The sequence below is a fragment of the Cynocephalus volans genome, chromosome 12 (genome assembly GCF_027409185.1).
Source record: "Cynocephalus volans isolate mCynVol1 chromosome 12, mCynVol1.pri, whole genome shotgun sequence".
In the NCBI taxonomy this organism is placed as follows: domain Eukaryota; kingdom Metazoa; phylum Chordata; class Mammalia; order Dermoptera; family Cynocephalidae; genus Cynocephalus; species Cynocephalus volans.
The window spans coordinates 950,685-968,083 of record NC_084471.1 but is presented as its reverse complement, the minus strand read 5'-3'; the positions used below and the strand labels follow the sequence as shown (position 1 = coordinate 968,083).

The following is a 17,399-nucleotide window of genomic DNA, read 5'->3' as shown; positions in this document are numbered from 1 at the left end:
TAGGAAAGTCAAGTTGGCCTCTAAATTTATGCCATGTAGAACACTATTAAAAGTTCTGTACCTATTGTGCCAGTGTTTTTATTGTTAAAAATGGTAGTTTTTTGCACCCTTTATTATCCCATTAGCAAAGATAGTTAGCGGACTCTTATTCAGCAGCTTCCTTTTTTAGGTATTTTTGTAGTAGAATTGCTAAGTTAAAGGGTATGCGTATTTAACAATTTAATGGTTATCATCAAATTAACGTTAATAACATTGTACTAATTTATATGCTCAGGAGCAGAGTGAGAGACCGACTGCCTTACCCAGTGTTGTCAAGATACAGGAATTATCAATTTTTGAAATCTTTGCCAATGTAATAAGTGAAAAGTGATCTTATTATTTTTATTTGCACTATGCGTAAAAGTACATTAACTTTTCACATTTTTTTCTATGAGTTATCTTTGTGTTCTTTGTCCATTTTATTTTGTACAGTTCAACTTTTTCTCTTGTTAAAGTTTACATATTACGGAAATTAGAGATTTTTTTTAAAAAATTATTATATGAAAGTGTTACAGATAGCTTCCCCGAAATGATCTTTTGCCTTTGTTTTATGAAGTTTCATTTTATGTAGTTAAATGTGTATATCATTACTGTGTGCCTTTTAGGCTCTGTAAGAATCCTTAGAGAGGCTTATTATACTTATTACAAATATTCACTCAGAGTTTCCTCTGAAAATTGTTTATTGACATTTAAATCTTTAATCTGCCTGAAATTTATTTTGGTGCACAGACTGACAGGAGGAACGAGACATTTCTTTCTTCAGGGAGCCAGTTACCCCACTAGTAATCAATCCACTCTTTCTCTGCTGATTTGGAAAGTGCCTTTATCATACACTGGAATCCCACATGTATGTCACTGTTGGTCCTGATGCTTGTACTGAGAGCCCTGCTGGCTTGGTCGCTGTGATGTGAGGTAGGCAGGTTTCCCTTCTTTACTCTTATTTGTGGATGGAATTTTCCCAGCTCTTTACACATTCTGGATGAGTTTTAGAATCTTTTTGTTGTTTCTCCTCCTCTGCTCAGATTTCCTTTGGATGGCACTGAATTTATGGAATCCACTCAGGATAGTTGACATTTGGGTCATATAGAGCCTTCTCCAACTACCAATTCTGTCTGTTCACTTATTTAAGCCTTCCTTTATATTCTTTCTACAGTTCAATAGTTTTCTTCACTTAAGTTCTACAAATTCCTTGTTAAGTTTATTTCCAAGAATTTTTATGTTTTTGTTACATCATCAGTATAATTTTACATTCTATTTTCAAATTAATCTTTTTCTTCCTGTATAGGAAAGCTATTGAATTTTTAATGTAATTTGGAAGCTGGCAAACTTACTAAGATGTTAACTGCTTCTTAAAAATACTTGAGATGTACTTAATTACTACTATAGTTAGTAAGTGCCATCTTAAAACTTAATATCTTTCTCAAAATTTAAAAACAATACACCCATATAAAAAGTAATTCAAATTCTAGAATTGTGTTGTTCAATATGGTAGCTACCGGCCATGTGTAGGTATTTAAATTTATTGAAACTAAATAAAATTTAAGATTAGTTCCTTGGTTTCCTTAGCCACATTTCAAGTGCTAAATGTAGCTGGTGACTACCAAATTGAGCAACACAAATAAAAACATTTCCATCATCACAGAAAGTCCTGTAGATAGCTCTGGCTGAGGTGCTGTTAGATGAAAAGTAGAATCTCCCTCCATGCTCCCCACCAGCACTTTCATTCCTCAGACCTAATGCTTTTCTTGGTTTCTGTTTTTAGCTCTTTTGGCATGTGCTCGAGTTTTAGCATCCCATATAGAAACTCCATCTCCATTCAACAATTCACTGTTCTACTGTGTGTCTCTATGAATTTGCCTGTTCTCAATACGTCGTGTAAGTGGACTCCTACAGTGTTTGTCCTTTTGTGTATGGCTTATTTGACTTATAATGTTTTCAGGGTTCATCCATGTTGTAGCATGTGTCAAAACTTCATCATTTTTTATGGCTGAGTAATGTTCCATTATATGAATATACCACTGTTTGTTTTTCTCCTCATCTGTTGATGGACACTTGGGTTGTTTTTACCTTTGGGCTATTGTGACTGTTGCTGCTGTGAACGAGTATCTGTTTGATTCTTTTGAGTATATACCTAAAGAGTGGAATTGCTGGGTCATATGGTAATTGTTTAACTTTCTGAGGAACCAAAAAACTGTTTCCATAGCAGCTGCACCATTTTAGTTCCCACCAACAGTGCACAAGGGTTCCAGCTTCTCTACATCCTGGCCACCCTTGTTATTTTTTAATTTTTTTTTTTTTAAATAGCCATTCCTAGTGGCTGCGAAGTGGTATCTCATTGTGGTTTTGATTTACATTTCCCTAATGATTAGTAATGTTGAATATTTTTTTCATGTGCCCATTGGACATTTGTATATCTTCTTAGGAGAAATGTCTATTCAAGTCCTTTTTGTGTTTTTAAATTGAGTTTTTCTGTTTTCTTTTTGAGTTGTAGGAATTCTTTATATACTCTTGATATTAACCCCTTATCAGAGATATGATTTGCAAGTATTTTCTCTCATTCTGTCAGTCTTTCTTGACAGTATCCTTTGGTGCACAGAAACTTTAAATTTTTATGAAGTCCAATTTGTATCTTCTTTTTTTATTGCCTATACTTTTGATGTCATACTTGAGAAATCATTGACTAATCCAAGATCGTGAAGATTTTCCCCTATGTTTTCCACTAAGAGTTTTATAGTTTTAGCTTTGAAATTTGTCTTTTATCCATTTTGAGTTAGTTTTTACATGTGGTATAAAGTAAGGGTCTAATTTCATTCTTTTGCATGTGGATGTCCAGTATTACCAGCACCATTTTTGGAAAAGATTACATAATAGGGAATGTGCATTCCCCATTTCATGGTCCTGGTGCTCTTGTCAAAAATCAATTGACCATAGGGCCGGCCCCATGGCTCACTCGGGAGAGTGCGGTGCTGATAGCGCCCAGGCCGCGGGTTCGGATCCTACATAGGATGGCTGGTGCGCTCACTGGCTGAGCGTGGTGTGGACGGCATCGAGCCAAAGGTTGCGATCTCCTTACTGGTCGGGAAAAAAAGAAAAGAAAAGGAAAAATCAATTGACCACATATGTGCGGGTTTATTTCTTGGGTTCTCTATTCTATTCCATTGTTCCATATGTCTGTCCTTACACCAGTACCACACGGGTTTGATGATTGTAGCTTTGTAGTAAATTAGGAAGTGTAAGACCTCCAACTTTGTTATTCCTTTTCAAGACTAGTTCCATAGGGTCCCTTGAGATTCTATATGAATTTTAGGATGGTTTATTATTTTTTTCTATTTATGTAAAAATACACCAATGAGGTTTTCATAGGGATTGTATTGAATCTGTAGATCACTTCAGGTAGTCTTGCCATATTAATAATAATAAGTTTTTCAACTCATAGACACTGTTGTCTTTCCATTTATTTAGACCTTTAATTTAATTCCTTAATGTTTTGTAGTTTTTAGTGTACAAATTTTCCATCTTCTTGGTTACATTAATTGCTAAGTATTCTATTCTTTTTGATTCTACTGTAAATGAAATTGTTTCTTAATTTCCTTTTTGGTTTCTTCATTGTACAAATATAGAAATAAAACTGATTTTTCTGTTTTGATTCGTGTCTTGCTACTTTGCCAAATTATTTGTTTATTAACTTTAAAATGAAATTAGTTTATTAGCTCTAGTCATGTGTGTGTGTGTGTGTGTGTGTGTGTGTGTGTGTGTGTGTGTGTGTGTGTAATCTTTAGGGTTTTCTACATACAAGATCACGCTGTCTGAACAGAGATAATTTTACTTCCTCTTTTCCAATTTGGATTCCTTTTATTTCTTTTTCTTCTCTAGTTGCTCCATCTAGAATTTCCAGTACAGTGTTGAATAGAAATGATGAGAGTGGGCATCCTTGACTTGTTCACGATCTTAGTCTTTCAGCATTAAGTATGTTGGTAGCTGTGAACTTTTCATTTATGGCCTTTGTCATATTGAGGAAGTTTCCTTCTATTCTACTTTGTTGAGTGTTTGTATCATGCAAGGATGTTGAATTTTGTCAGATGATTTTTCTGTATCAGTTGAGATGACCATGTAGGTTTTTTCTTCATCTGTCAATATGGTATATCACATTGACTGATTTTCATATGTTCAACCACCTTTGCATTCTGGGATAAACCCCACTTGGTTAAAAGTATTATGGTATATAATCCTTTTAATAATGCTGCTGCATTTAGTTTGCTAATGTTTTCTTGAGGACTTTTGCGTCTCTGTTCATAAGGGATTGCTATATACTGAATGTTTGTGTCCTCCCCCTGCCAAAGTTTTATGGTGAGGTTCTAACCCCCTGTGTTATTATTAGGAAGTGGAACCTTTGGTAGGTAATTGGGTCATGAGGGTGGAGCCCTCATAAATGAGTTTAATGCCCTTATAAAACATACCACAGGGAGCTCCCTCATTCCTTCCACCATGTGAGGACACAGTGAAAATACATCATCTATGAACTAGGAAGAGGTCCCTTGCCAGATAACAAATCTGCCGGTGCCTTGATCTTGGACTTCCCAGCCCAAATATGGGATATGGTCCTGTAGTTTACTTTTCTTACAGTCCTGTGGTTTAAAAAGTGGTTCGTTTGTCTTGCAGGTGGAAGCTGTCTCTGATAAATGGGAAGGGGACAGCAAAAACCATGGCAGAGATCTGTCAGACTCCAGCCCCCGGATGTTGATTGGCTGTGTGACTTCCTTGATGGAAGGTGCTGGCTACATCAGTCAGACCACATACTTCTCCATGGAGAGTGTTTGTGAAGGTATGTTAGGGGGATTTCTGTTTCACATTTAAAATTAGGTTTTGTGTCTTAAAGAATTTTTATGGATTAGATTTGAGATGGCTGTAAGCATCATTGAAAAGGTCAGAATTGGGCATACTTCATTTGTTGAGAGGGCTTTGAGAATAGAATGGCTTCTCCATGTGCTGGCTCCACGCAGAGGCTCTTGAGTGCTGGGTGGACCTTGGGTGAGTTGGGGGGTCACTTTTTAAACTTGTGCTCTCATTTGTTTTGTGTTCATTTGTTGAATGCAGTCACTACTTTCTGGACAGTTGTTCTTCCATGTAATTAGTGAGTTATCAGCCTGAGTCAACCATGTTAGAGTTATGCAGAGGTACTCTTCTTTTTAAAGTACTCTAAATGTTTTAAGTAGGGCTTGGGGATAATCTTGTACCTTTCCAAGAGTATACAGTATATCCATTTTTAATTGTATTTGTTTTTAGCTGATTGGTTTTGGTTTTGTGCCTAAAGAAACAATTTGTCAATGCCATTTATTGAATTTAATTTAACAGCTAATTATTGTGCACCTGCTTTCGATGGCAGTGGGTACAGAGCTAGACACTGGGGGATCATGATGAATGAGACTCAGCTTTCCTTCCCAAGACCTGTACATACATTGTAATGGGCAGGAATTAGAAATGCTGCCTGTGGAGGTGCTTTCTGAGCTGAAGTTTGCATGTACAGCCTGCTGGCTACGTGTTGAAGGATGAATTGGAGTAGGGTTTTTTGCCACCTTAAGCCCAGACAGCTGCTGTGCAGCCTGGGTGCTGGAGGGCAATTGGCTCAGCCCACCAGGGAGCTTGCAGTTTTACTCTGCTTGACCTTGATTGCTAACCTTGGGCTCCCCAAATGAAATTGGTGGCTGTCTGGGATTTAAGAATCTCTGTTCTGTCAAAGAAACCCTCAGTTCTGGGAAAAGGTGCCCGTGATTGTCTACGCTCCTGTATTAGTCCGTTTCAATTGTTTATAACAAAATACACGGAACTAGATACTTTATAAAGAAAACAAAATTTATTGCTTACATTTTCTGAGGCTGGGAAGTCCAAAGTCCAGGGAATGCAGCTGGTGAAAATCTTGGTGGTGGCGAGACCTTGATGGTCTTGGTTTTGCAGGATATCACATTGCGAAAATGGTGGAGCAGAGAAAGACACTATCCTCCTCATTCACTCTCCTTTTAAAGCCCTCCAAATCATGCTCATGACCACCATTTTTAATCCATTCACTATGGCATGGTCCTACAATCTGATCACCTCTTCAAGGCCCCACCATTCAATTACCATATTAGGACTTCCCAGGCAGCCTCACTGGGAGGTGTCCAAGATGGACAAGACTGAGAATGTTTCATGGTATTAATATTGATGGGAGTCACAGAAGAGAAGGTTTACCCTGAGGAGTAAAGACAGGTGGGGATGAAAAGCTAAGGCTGAGGGATTTCCAGGTGCATAAAAATTCCAGTGAGGCAAAGTTAACGGTTCCAGGCTAAGAGGCAGTCATGATCAAAAATATCAAAATTGCTGTTAATATGATCACAAAATCTAATGACCATGGTGAAAGAACATTCTTGAATGAGAAAATACAATGTGAGAAAGAGACGACAATGGAAATCTAAAATAGAGGTCAGCACACTTCTGTAAAGGGCCAGGTAGTACATCTTGTAGGCTGTGTGAGGTTTCTTTCGAAGCTCCTCCCCTCTGGGACCATGACACCGTGCAACTGAAAGCAGTTGTAGACATATCTGAGTGAGAGTGCATGGCTGTCTCCCTATAAAATTTTGTTTATAACCCCTGACCTAAAAGTGAGAAAAGGAAGTATAATGCTAAATTTTTCATTTTACTTATGGAATAGTGGGAAGATGGCTGTTTCCTTCTTGACATTAATTCAGCAAATATTGGAGCATCTTATTTTGCCAGCCACTGATTCGTAGAATTCACTTTTTTTTTTTTTTTTTTTTTTTTTGGTGGCTGGCTGGTAAGAATCCATATTTTAATAGGAGAGATAACAGGCAATAAGCAAGTAAACAAAATAACTACAGAGTGTTTTCTGCTCTGCAGGAACAACACAGGTCATGGGTAGGACTGGGGTGGGTGGCTTGGGGTTCCTCCCTGAGTGCAGACCAGAGGTTGGGACAGAGCTGAGTGGGTCACAGGTGTGGTGGGATGAGGATCCAGGTGACATGAGCTGCCCTGGGTCGTGTTCTGCCCTAAACACAAACTTCTGAGGTTACCTTGGTGAGGTTTGAAATTCACTCAAATGGCGGAGGTGAAAACGTAATTATAGAGTGGAAGGTGATCGAATGTAGACCCAAGGGTGGGGGGAGGGATTCCAGAGGAGAAGGGTTTGCACAGCGCCATCCTTTCGGTCTGACCTGTCCTAAGGTTTGTGGACAACATAACGTGAGATAGGAAGTTCTAACATCAGTAGCGGGGCTCAGGTTGTTTTATATGTGGAATATCTGTTAAACCCTTAATCATTTGGGCAAAAGCAGCTAAAATGCAATTGTTGCATTCAGCTAGAGAAGGGTTTCTCATCCTCAGCACTCTGACATCTGGGCTGAATCATCGTCTGTGGTGGGGACTGTCTTGTGCACTGCACGGTGTTTAGCATCATCCTGACCCCCTACCCCCTTTGTGACAACCTAGATGTGTGTGGACAATGCCAAATGGCCACTGGGGGACATAATGGCCCCTGGGTAAGATCCACTGGCCTAAAGGGTGGCATCTAAATTGAGCATATAGTGGTCCTGTCTCTTCCTTCTTGGTTCAGTTCCCAGAGTAAACACTCAGCAGTCTACAGTGGGATTATGATTACACATATCCATACGTAATCAGTGAGGCCTCAGTACCCAGCTGGGCCACAAGTCAAATGGTTTCTTTTAATCTTTTTTCTTAATTGATACATAATAATTGTACATATTTATGGTGTACAGTGTGGTGCTTGGGTGCATGTATGCAATGTGTAATAATCAAATCAGGGTAATTAGCATATCCATTGCCTCAAACATTTGTCATTTCTTTGTTTTGAGAGCATTCAAAATCCTCTCTTCTGGCTGTTCAAAATTATGTAATAAGTTTTTGTTAACCATAGTCACCTTATAGTGCTATAGAACACTAGCACTTATTCCTCCTATCCAGCCGTATTCATTGACCAACATCTCCCTATCCCTCCATCCCCACTGTCCTTCTCAGCCTGTAGTAACCACCATTCTACTCTCTACTGCTGTGAGATAAACTTTCTTAGCTTCCACATATGAATGAGAACATGCAGTATTTATCTTTCTATGCCTGTCCTGTTTCACCTAAAATGATGACCTCCAGGCTCATCCATGTTGCTGTGAATGACAAAATTTCATTCTTTTTATGGCTGCATAGTTATTCCATTCTGTATATATACCACATTTTCTTTGTCTAGTCATCTGTTGATGGACACTTAGGTTGAATCCATATCTTGGGTATTATGAATAGTGCTGTTATAAACTTGGGAGAGCAGGTATCCCTTTGAAATACTGATTTCCTTTCCTTTGGATATATACCCAATAGTGGGATTCCTGTATTGTATGGTAGTTCTATTTGTAGTTTTTTGAGGAACCTCCATGCTGATTTGCATAATGGCTGAACTAATTTATATTTCTACTAACACTGTATATGAATTCTCTTTTCTCTGCATCCTCACCAGCATTTGGGTTTTTTGTTTGTTTTTTGTCTTTCTGATAGTAGCCATTCTAACTGGGAGGATAAGTTAATAAGATGATATCTTATTGTGGCTTTGATGTGCATTTCCCTAATGATTAGTGACATTGAAGTTTTTTTTATATACTTGTTGGCCATTTGTATGTCTTTTGAGAAATGTCTATTCGCTCATGTGCCCATTTTTAAATTGGATTATTTGGGTTTTTGTTGTTGAATTGTTTGAGTTCCTTGTATATTCAGGATATTAATCCCTTGTAGGCTGCATAGTTTACGAATATTTTCTTCCATTCTATGGGTTGTCTCTTTGCTCTGTTGATTGTTTCTTTTGCTCTGCAGAAGCTTTTTAGTTTGAGATAATCCCATTTGTCTGTTTTTGCTTTTATTGCTTGTGCTTTTGAGGTCCTCTTCATAAAGTCTTTGCCCAGCCCAATGTCCTGAAACATTTACACTATGTTTTCTTCTAGTAGTTTTATAGTTTGGGGTCTTACATTTAAGTCTTTAATCTATTTTGAGTGGACTTTTTATATGGTGAAAGATGGGGGTCTGGTTTCATTCTTCTGCATATGAATATCCAGTTTTATCAACACCATTTATTGAAGAGACTTTTCCCCAATGTATATTCTTGGTGTTTTTGTTGAAAATCAGTTGGCTGTAGGTATATGGATTCATTTCTGGGTTCTCTGTTCTGTTCCACTGGTCTGTGTATCTCTTTTCATGCCAGTACCCTGCTGTTTTGATTACTACAGTTTGGTAGTATATTTTGATTTCTGGTGCTGTTATGCCTCTAGCTTTATTCTTTCTGCTTAGTATTGCTTTGGTTATTCAGTGTCTTTTGTGGTTCCATATGAATGTTAGGATTGTTTTTTCTATTTCTGTAAAGAATGTCATTGGTTGTTTGATAGGATTGCACTGAGTCTGTAGATTGCTTTGGGCATTGTGGTCATTTTAACAATACTGATTCTTTCAGTCCATGAACATTGGATGTCTTTCCATTTTTGCGTGTCCTTTAATTTCTTTGGTGTTTTATAGTTTTCCTTGTAGAGATCTTTCACTTCATTGGTTAAATTTATTCCTAGGTTGGGTTTTTGTTTTTTTGTCTTTTGGTTTTGATTGCTATTGTAAAGGGTATTGCTTTCTTGAATTCTTCTCCTGCTAGTTTATTGTTTGTGTATAGAAATGCTACCAGTTTTGTATGTTGATCTTGTGCTCTGCAACATTACTGAATTCAATTATCAGATCTAAGTATTTTTCGGTGGAGTCATTAGATTTCTCTATACGAGAGTTCTTCTAAAAGCTCGTGGGAAATAGAACTGAAAGATAACACAAATCTTTCCATGAACTTTTTGAAGACCCCTCATATATAGAATCATGCTGTCTACAAACAGGAACAATTTGACTTCCTCTTTTGCAATGTGAATGTTCTTTATTTCTTTCTCTTGCCAAATTGCTCTGGCTAGGACATCCGAGTACTATGTTGAATAAGGGTGGTGAGAGTGGATATCCTTGCCTTGTTGCAGCTATTGGAAGAAAAGCTTTCAGCTTTTCCCCATTCAGTATATTAGCTGTGGGGTTTTTGTATATGGCCTTTATTGTGTTGAGGTTTGTTCCTTTTACACATAATTTGTTGAGGGTTTTTATCATCAAGAGATGTTGAATTTTATCAAATGCTTTTACTGCATCTATTAAGATGATTATATATATTTTTTCCTTCATTCTGTTAATGTGATGTGTCATGTTTATTGATTTGTTTATGTGGAACTGTTCTTGAATTTCTGGGATAAATCCTACTTGATCATGGTGTATAATGTGCTGTTGGATTCAGTTTGCTACTATTTTGTTGAGGGTTTTTGTGTCTATGTTCATCAGGGATATTGTCCTGTACTTTTCTTTTTTTGTTGTTGTGTTCTTATCTGTTTTGGGTATCAGGATAATGCTGGCATTGTAGAATGAGTTTGGAAGAATTTCCTCCACTTCAGTTTTTTGAAATAGCTTGAGAAGAATTGGTATTGGTTCTTCTTTAAAAGGTTGATATAATTCAGTAGTAAAGCCATCTGGTCCTGGGCTTTTCTTTGTTGGGAGACATGTTATTACTGATTCAATCTCATTACTTGTTAGTGGACTGTTTAGGTTTTCTATTTTTTTCTTGGTTCAATTTTGGTAGGTCATATGTGTCCAAGAATTTATCCATTTCTTCTAGATTTTCCAATTTTCTGGCATATGGTTGTTTATAATTGACTCTGATGATCCTTTGTATTTCTGTAGTATCAGCTGTAATGGCTTCTTTTTTTTTCCTGATTTTGTTTGGGTCTTTTCTCCTTTTTTTCCTTGGTTAGTCTAGCTAATGGTTTGTCAATTTTGTTTATCCTTTTAAAAAACCAACTTTTTATATCATTGAACATTGTATTTTTTTAGTCTCAATTTTATTTCTGCTCTAGTTTTTATTGTCTCTTTTCTTCTACTCATTTTAGGATTGATCTGTTCTTGATTTTCTAGTTACGAGGTATGTTATTGTATTAGTCCATTTTTGTGTTTCTATAACACAATTCCTGAAACTAGGTAATTTATAAAGAAAAAAAGTTTATTTGGTTCATGATGCTGGGACAGCTATATCTAGTACGGGCCTCAGGCTGCTTCTACTCTGGGCAAAAAGCATCAGGCAGCAAGCATGTGCAAGAAGATCACCTGGCAAGAGGAAGCCAGAGAGAGAGGGAGGGGAGGTGCCGGGCTCCTTTAAACAACCAGCTCTCACAATAACTAATAGAATAAGAACTCACTTACTACCCTCTCCCCAGGGAGAATTAATCTACTCATGAGGGACCTGCTCCTCATGACCCAAAGAGCTTCTGCCACATTGGGTATCAGATTTCAACATGAACTTTGGGGAGACAAAGGTTGGGGGTACATACATATCCAAACTATGTTAATTATTAAGTTGTTTATTTGAACTCTTACTACTTTGTAGACATAGACACTTACTGCTATAAATGTCCCTTTTAATACTTCTTTGGCTGTATCCTGTAAGTTTTGGTATGTTGTGATTCTATCTTCATTTGTTTCAACAGATTTTTAAATTTCTTTCTTATTCATTGTTCAGGAGTGTGATGCTTAAGTTCCATGTTTTTGTACAGTTTCCAGAGTTTCTCGTATTGATTTCTAGTTTTCTATTATAGCCTGAAAAGATGCTTGATATGATTTGGATTTTTAAAAATTTGTTGGGACTTGTTTTATGGTCTAATATTTGGTCAGTCTTGGAAAATGTCTCATGGACTGATGAAAAGAATGTGTATTCTGCAGCTTTTGGATGAAATGTTTTCTAAATATCTATTAGGTCCATTTGGTCTATAGTGCAGTTAAGTCTGATATTTCTTTATTGATTTTCTGTCTAGCTAATCTATTCAATGCTGAGAGTGGGGTGTTGAAATCATCAGTTATCATAGTGTCTTTGTCTGTCTCTCCCTTTAGGTTTGATAATATTTGCTTTAGATATCTGGGTGCTTCAGTATTGGGTTCATATATATTTATAATTGTTGTGTTTTCTTGCTGAAGAGCTCCCTTTATCATTATGTAATGTCCTTGTCTCTTTTTACAGTTTTTGACTTAAAGTCTGTTTTATCTGGTATATCTACTCCTGCTCACTTTTGGTTTCCGTTTGTGTGTAATATGTTTTTCCATCCTTTTACCTTCAGTCTTTCTGTGTCTTTAAAGGTGAAGTGAGTTTCTTGAAGGCAGAATATAGTTGGGTCTTGTGTTTTAGTCCATTTCAGTCCATCTGTGTCTTTTAATTGGGGCACTTAATCCATTTACATTCAAGGTTATTATTGATAGGTGAGGTCTTACTCCTGTCATTTTGTTGATTGCTTTCTGGTTGTTTTGTATATATTTTGTTCCTTTCATTCACTCTTATTGTAATTCTTTGTGGTTTGGAGGTTTTTTGTAAGGATATGATTTGATTACTTTCTCTTTCTTATTATCGTACCTGCTCTACCAGTGAGTTTTATACTTTTGTGTTTTCATGATGGTAGTTACTGTTCTTTCACTTACAGATGTAGAGCTCCTTTAAGCATTTCTTGTAAAGGTGGACTAGTGGTAATGAATTTCTTTAGTTTTTGCTTGTCTGGAAAAGACTTTATTTCTCCTTTATTTCTGAAGGATAGCTTTTCTTGGTATAGTATTCTTGGCTGGCAGATTTTTGGTTTTGTTTGTTTTTTTCTTTCAGAACTTTGAATATATCATCTCATTCTCTCCTGTACTGTAAGATTTCTGCCAAGAAATCTGCTGTTAGTCCAGTGGGAATCCCTTTATATATGACTTGACACTTTTTTCTGGCTATTTTTAGAATTCTCTCTTCATCTTTGACTTTTAACAGTTTGACTATAATGTGTCTTGGAGAACATGTTTTTGGACTGAATTTGTTTGGGGACCTTTGAGCTTCCTAGATCTGGATGTCCATATCTCTCCCCAAGACTTGGGAAGTTTTTAGCTGTTATTTTATTAAATAGGCTTTCTATGCCTCTTCTCACTTTTTCTCCTTCTGGAACTTCCCATAATATGAATATTTGTTTGTTTAATAGTATCCCATAAGTCTTGTAGGCTTTCTTTGTTTTTTTTCTTCTTTTTTAAATGTCTGACTGGGTTATTTCAAAAGACCCATCTTAGAGTTCAGAAATGCTTAATTCTGCTTGATCTAGTCTGTTGTTGAATCTTCTGATTGTATTTTTTGTTTCATTCATTGTATTCTTCAGCTTCAAGATTTCTGGGTTTTTGTTTTTGTTTTAATATCTATTTGCTGAATTTCTCATTCAGATTGTGAATTGTTTTCCTGATTTCATTGAATTGTTTTTCCATATTCTCTTGTATCTCACTGAGTTTCCTTAAAATTGTTATTTTGAATTCCTTTTCAGGGATTTTGTCAATATCCTTTACATTGCGGTTTGTTGCTGGAGACTTATGGTCCTTATGGAGTGTCATATTTCCTTGCTTTTTTATGTTTCTTGTGTTTATCCATTGATATCTGCACATCTAGCAGAATAGGTGTTTTTCCCAATTTTTTGGAGTAGCTTTCATAAGAGTAGACTTTTCCTGTAGGTGGGCCATCAGGTTTCAGTTGGGTGTGGTTTGTTGGCTTTCACTGGGGAGGGTTCAGCTGCATAGTCTCTGTGCCATTTTCTCAGCTGTATTCTTTATCAGCTAATCTTCAGCTTCTTCAGTTGTCTGGGCTGTGGTTTGTGACAGTGGCAGTGTGGTTTTGCTGGGCATGGATATGCTTCACTGGTCTGGGGGCTAGGGGTGCTTGGGTGTGGCAGTCCAGCCAGCTGTGCATCATTGTCTTCCAGGAAATGGAGCTGCTGTCTGGGCTTGGTGCAGATGCTAGGGGCTAGCCTCTGTGTGGCATTAGTTCCCGAAAGGCAGGGTTGCCACCAGGACATCTGACAGGGTTGGGCATGGGCACAAAGGGCTGGCTTGCTGTGTGGCAGTGGTTCCTGGGAGCTGGCTACCTCTGGGATAGCTGTCAGGGTTGGGTGTGGGTACATGAGTGTGTGTAGAGTTGCCCTGCTGTGTGGTGGTAGTTCTTCAAGGGTAGGTCTACCACCTGAGCAGCTGACAGGCTGTGTGTGGGTGTGGAGGAACCACCATCCATGTGACAGTGTTTTCTGGAAGGCTAGGCCATTGCTGCAGCAACTGACAAAGTTGGACATGGGTGAGTGGAGGGCCTGCCTGCTGTGTGGCAGTGGTTCTTAAAGGGCAGAATTGCCAAGGGGGTTGGGTGGGTTGGGTAGGTTGTTAGGGCAGAGCATGGGCATGTGCCTGTGGGGCAAGCTGGCCTTTAGTGTGGAGGTGTCTCCAGAGATGGTCGTGGCACCAAAGACAAAACGAGGGCTGCCAGACCCCAGTGATTTTTGTTTGTTTATTTCAATACTATTAGCTTTGCCAAAGTTTTGTAGTTTGGTTACATATACGTGCTTGTAAATTTTAACTGCTACAGCTTGTATTTAAGCTGGGTGGACATGTTAGCATGTTTATAGGTAAGGATCATGTATGTACCAAGTAAGGAACATGTATGTATGCTGCAAGTAAGTTTCTGCTTTCATAGGTTTCTTAATATGTAGGGATCTTTTTTTTATTGAAGCATAAATGACTATGCATATTTGTGGGGTACAGAGTTGACTGTCAGTAGTTGTGTACAATATGTAATGGTCAAATCGGGATATTTAGCTTATTCATCATTTCAGTACATAATATTTGTGTCCATTAGCCAATTTCTCATTAATTTCTTATTAAACTCCACCCTCTCCCTTTTCCCTCCCCTCTTCCTCCTCCTTTCTACTTCTAGTGACCATGGTTCTGTTCCTTCCTTTTAAAAGCTCGATGTATTATTGTGATTGTTGTTTCTTTCTTTTTCTCTCTTTCTTTATTGTTTGCTTATTTATTTAGTTCCCACTTAAGAGTGTAGACATGCTGTATTTCTTTTTCTGCAGCTGGCTTATTTCACTTAACCTAATTCTCTCCAAGCTTATCCATGTTGCTGCAAGTGGCAGAATTCCATTTTTTTTTATGGCTAAGTAGTATTCCATTGTGTATATATGCCACATTTTCCTTATACAGTCATCCATCAATGGACATTTTAGGTTGGTTCCATAGACTGGCTATTGTAAATAGAGCTGCAATAAACACACGAGTGCAGGTATCCCTTCAGCATGATGATTTCCACTCTTTTGGGTATATACGCAGCAACGGGATTGCTGGATCGTACAGTAGTTCTGTCTGTAGCTGTTTAAGGAACCTCCATACTGTTCTCCATAATGGCTGTACTAATTTACAGTCTCACCAACAGAGCAGAAGGGTTCCCCTTTCTCTACATTTTTGCCAGCATTTGTTATTTTCTGTCTTTATAATAGCCAGTCTCACTGGGGTGAGATGATATCTCAAAGTGGGTTTTTTTTTTTTTAAAGATGACCAGTAAGGGGATCTTAACCCTTGGCTTGGTGTTGTCAGCACCACGCTCAGCCAGTGAGCTCACCAGCCATCCCTATATAGGATCCAAACCCGTGGCCTTGGTGTTATCAGCACTGCACTCTCCCAGGTGAGCCACGGGCCGTCCCTTCAAAGTGGTTTTGATTTGCATTTCCCTGATTATTAGTGATGTTGAGCATTTTTTCATATACCTGTTGTCCATTTGTATGTCCTCCTTTGAGAGATGTCTATCCACCTTTGCCCATTTTTTAATCAGGTTTTGTTTTTTTGTTTGTTTGTTTTTTGTTTTTTTTTACTGTAAAGTTGTCTGAGTTCCTTGTATATTCTGGATATTAATCGCTCATCAGATATACAGTTTGCAGATATTTTCTCCAATTTGATAGGTTATCTTTCACTCTGTTTATTGTTTCCTTTGCTGTGCAGAAGCTTTTTAGTTTGATATAATCCCATTTGTTTATTTTTTCTTTTGTCCTCTGTGCTTTTAGGGTCTTATTTGTAAAGTCTCTGCCCAGCCCTACATCCTGGAGTGTTTCCCATACGTTTTCTTCCTGGAATTTTAAAGTCTCAGGTTTTACATTTAAGTCTTTCATTCATTTTGAGTTGATTTGGTGTATAGCAAGAGTTATGAGTCTAGTTTGATTCTTGTACAAATGGATATCCAATTTTCCCAGCACCCATATATTGAAGAGGCTGTCCTTTCCCAATTGTATGTTCTTCGTGCCCTTGTCAAAGATCAGTTAGCTGTAAATATGTGGGTTTATTTCTGGGTTCTCTATTCTGTTCCGTTGGTCCATGTGTCTCTTTTTATGCCAGTACCATACTCTTTGTTACTATGGCTTTGTAATATAATTTAAAGTCAGGAAGTGTGATGCCTCCAGCTTGCTTTGTTTATTTATTTATTTGTTTGCTTGTTTGTTTATGCTCAGGATTGCTTGGGCTATTCAGGGTCTTTTATTATTCCATATGAATGTTAGGATTGTTATTTTCTATTTCTGTGAAGAATATCATTGGTATTTTGATGGGGATCTCATTGAATCTGTAGGTGGCTTTGGATAGTATGGACATTTTTACTACACTGATTCTTCCAATCCATGAACAAGGAATGTCTTTCCATCTTTTGGTGTCTTCTTTAATCTCTTTCAGCAGTGATTTGCAGTTCTCATTGTAGAGATCTCTAACCTGCTCGTTTAAATTTATTCCTTAGTATTTTATTTTTATTTTTTTGGCGATTATTGTAAGTGAGCTTGCTTTCTTCATTTCTTCTGCTGCTAGTTTGTTATAGAAATGATACTGACTTTTGTGTATTGATTTTGTATCCTGCAATATTACTGAATTCATTTATCATCTCTTAGAGTTTTTTGGTAGAGTTTTTAGGGTTTTCTGTGTATGAGATTGTGACATCTGCAAACAGGAATACTTTGACTTTGTCTTTTCCTATTTGGATGCCCTTTATGTCTTTCTCTTGTCTGATTGCTCTGGCTAGTACTTCCAATACTGTGTTAAATAGGAGTAGTGAGAGTAGGCATCCTTGTCTTGTTCCTCTTCTTAAAGGAAAAGCTTTCAGCTTTTCCCCATTCAGGATGATATTGGTGTTGGATTTGTCATTTATTGCTTTTATTGTGTTGAGATACCTTCCTTCTATACCTAATTTGTTGAGAGTTTTTATCATGAAGGGATGTTGAATTTTGTTGAATTTTGTCAGATGCTTTTTCTGTGTCTGTTGAGATAATCATATGGTTTTTGTTCTTGTTCTTGTTGATGTGGTGTATCACTAAATATCCTTGCATCCCTGGGATGAATCCAACTTGATCAGGATGTAGAGTCTTTTTGATTGGCTGCCATGTTTGTTTGCTGACATTTTG

The 17,399-nt window shown here is 37.5% G+C and overlaps 1 protein-coding gene across 1 annotated transcript in view; it reads left to right on the top strand.

The window, feature by feature from the left end:
• Positions 1–17,399, top strand: part of MOV10L1 (Mov10 like RNA helicase 1) — a 93,827-nt gene that overhangs the window by 1,196 nt on the left and 75,232 nt on the right. Inside the window, exon 3 of the mRNA XM_063075840.1 lies at positions 4,699–4,861. Within this exon, the coding sequence (XP_062931910.1) occupies positions 4,699–4,861 (163 nt within the window). The remainder of the gene's footprint in view (positions 1–4,698; positions 4,862–17,399) is intronic.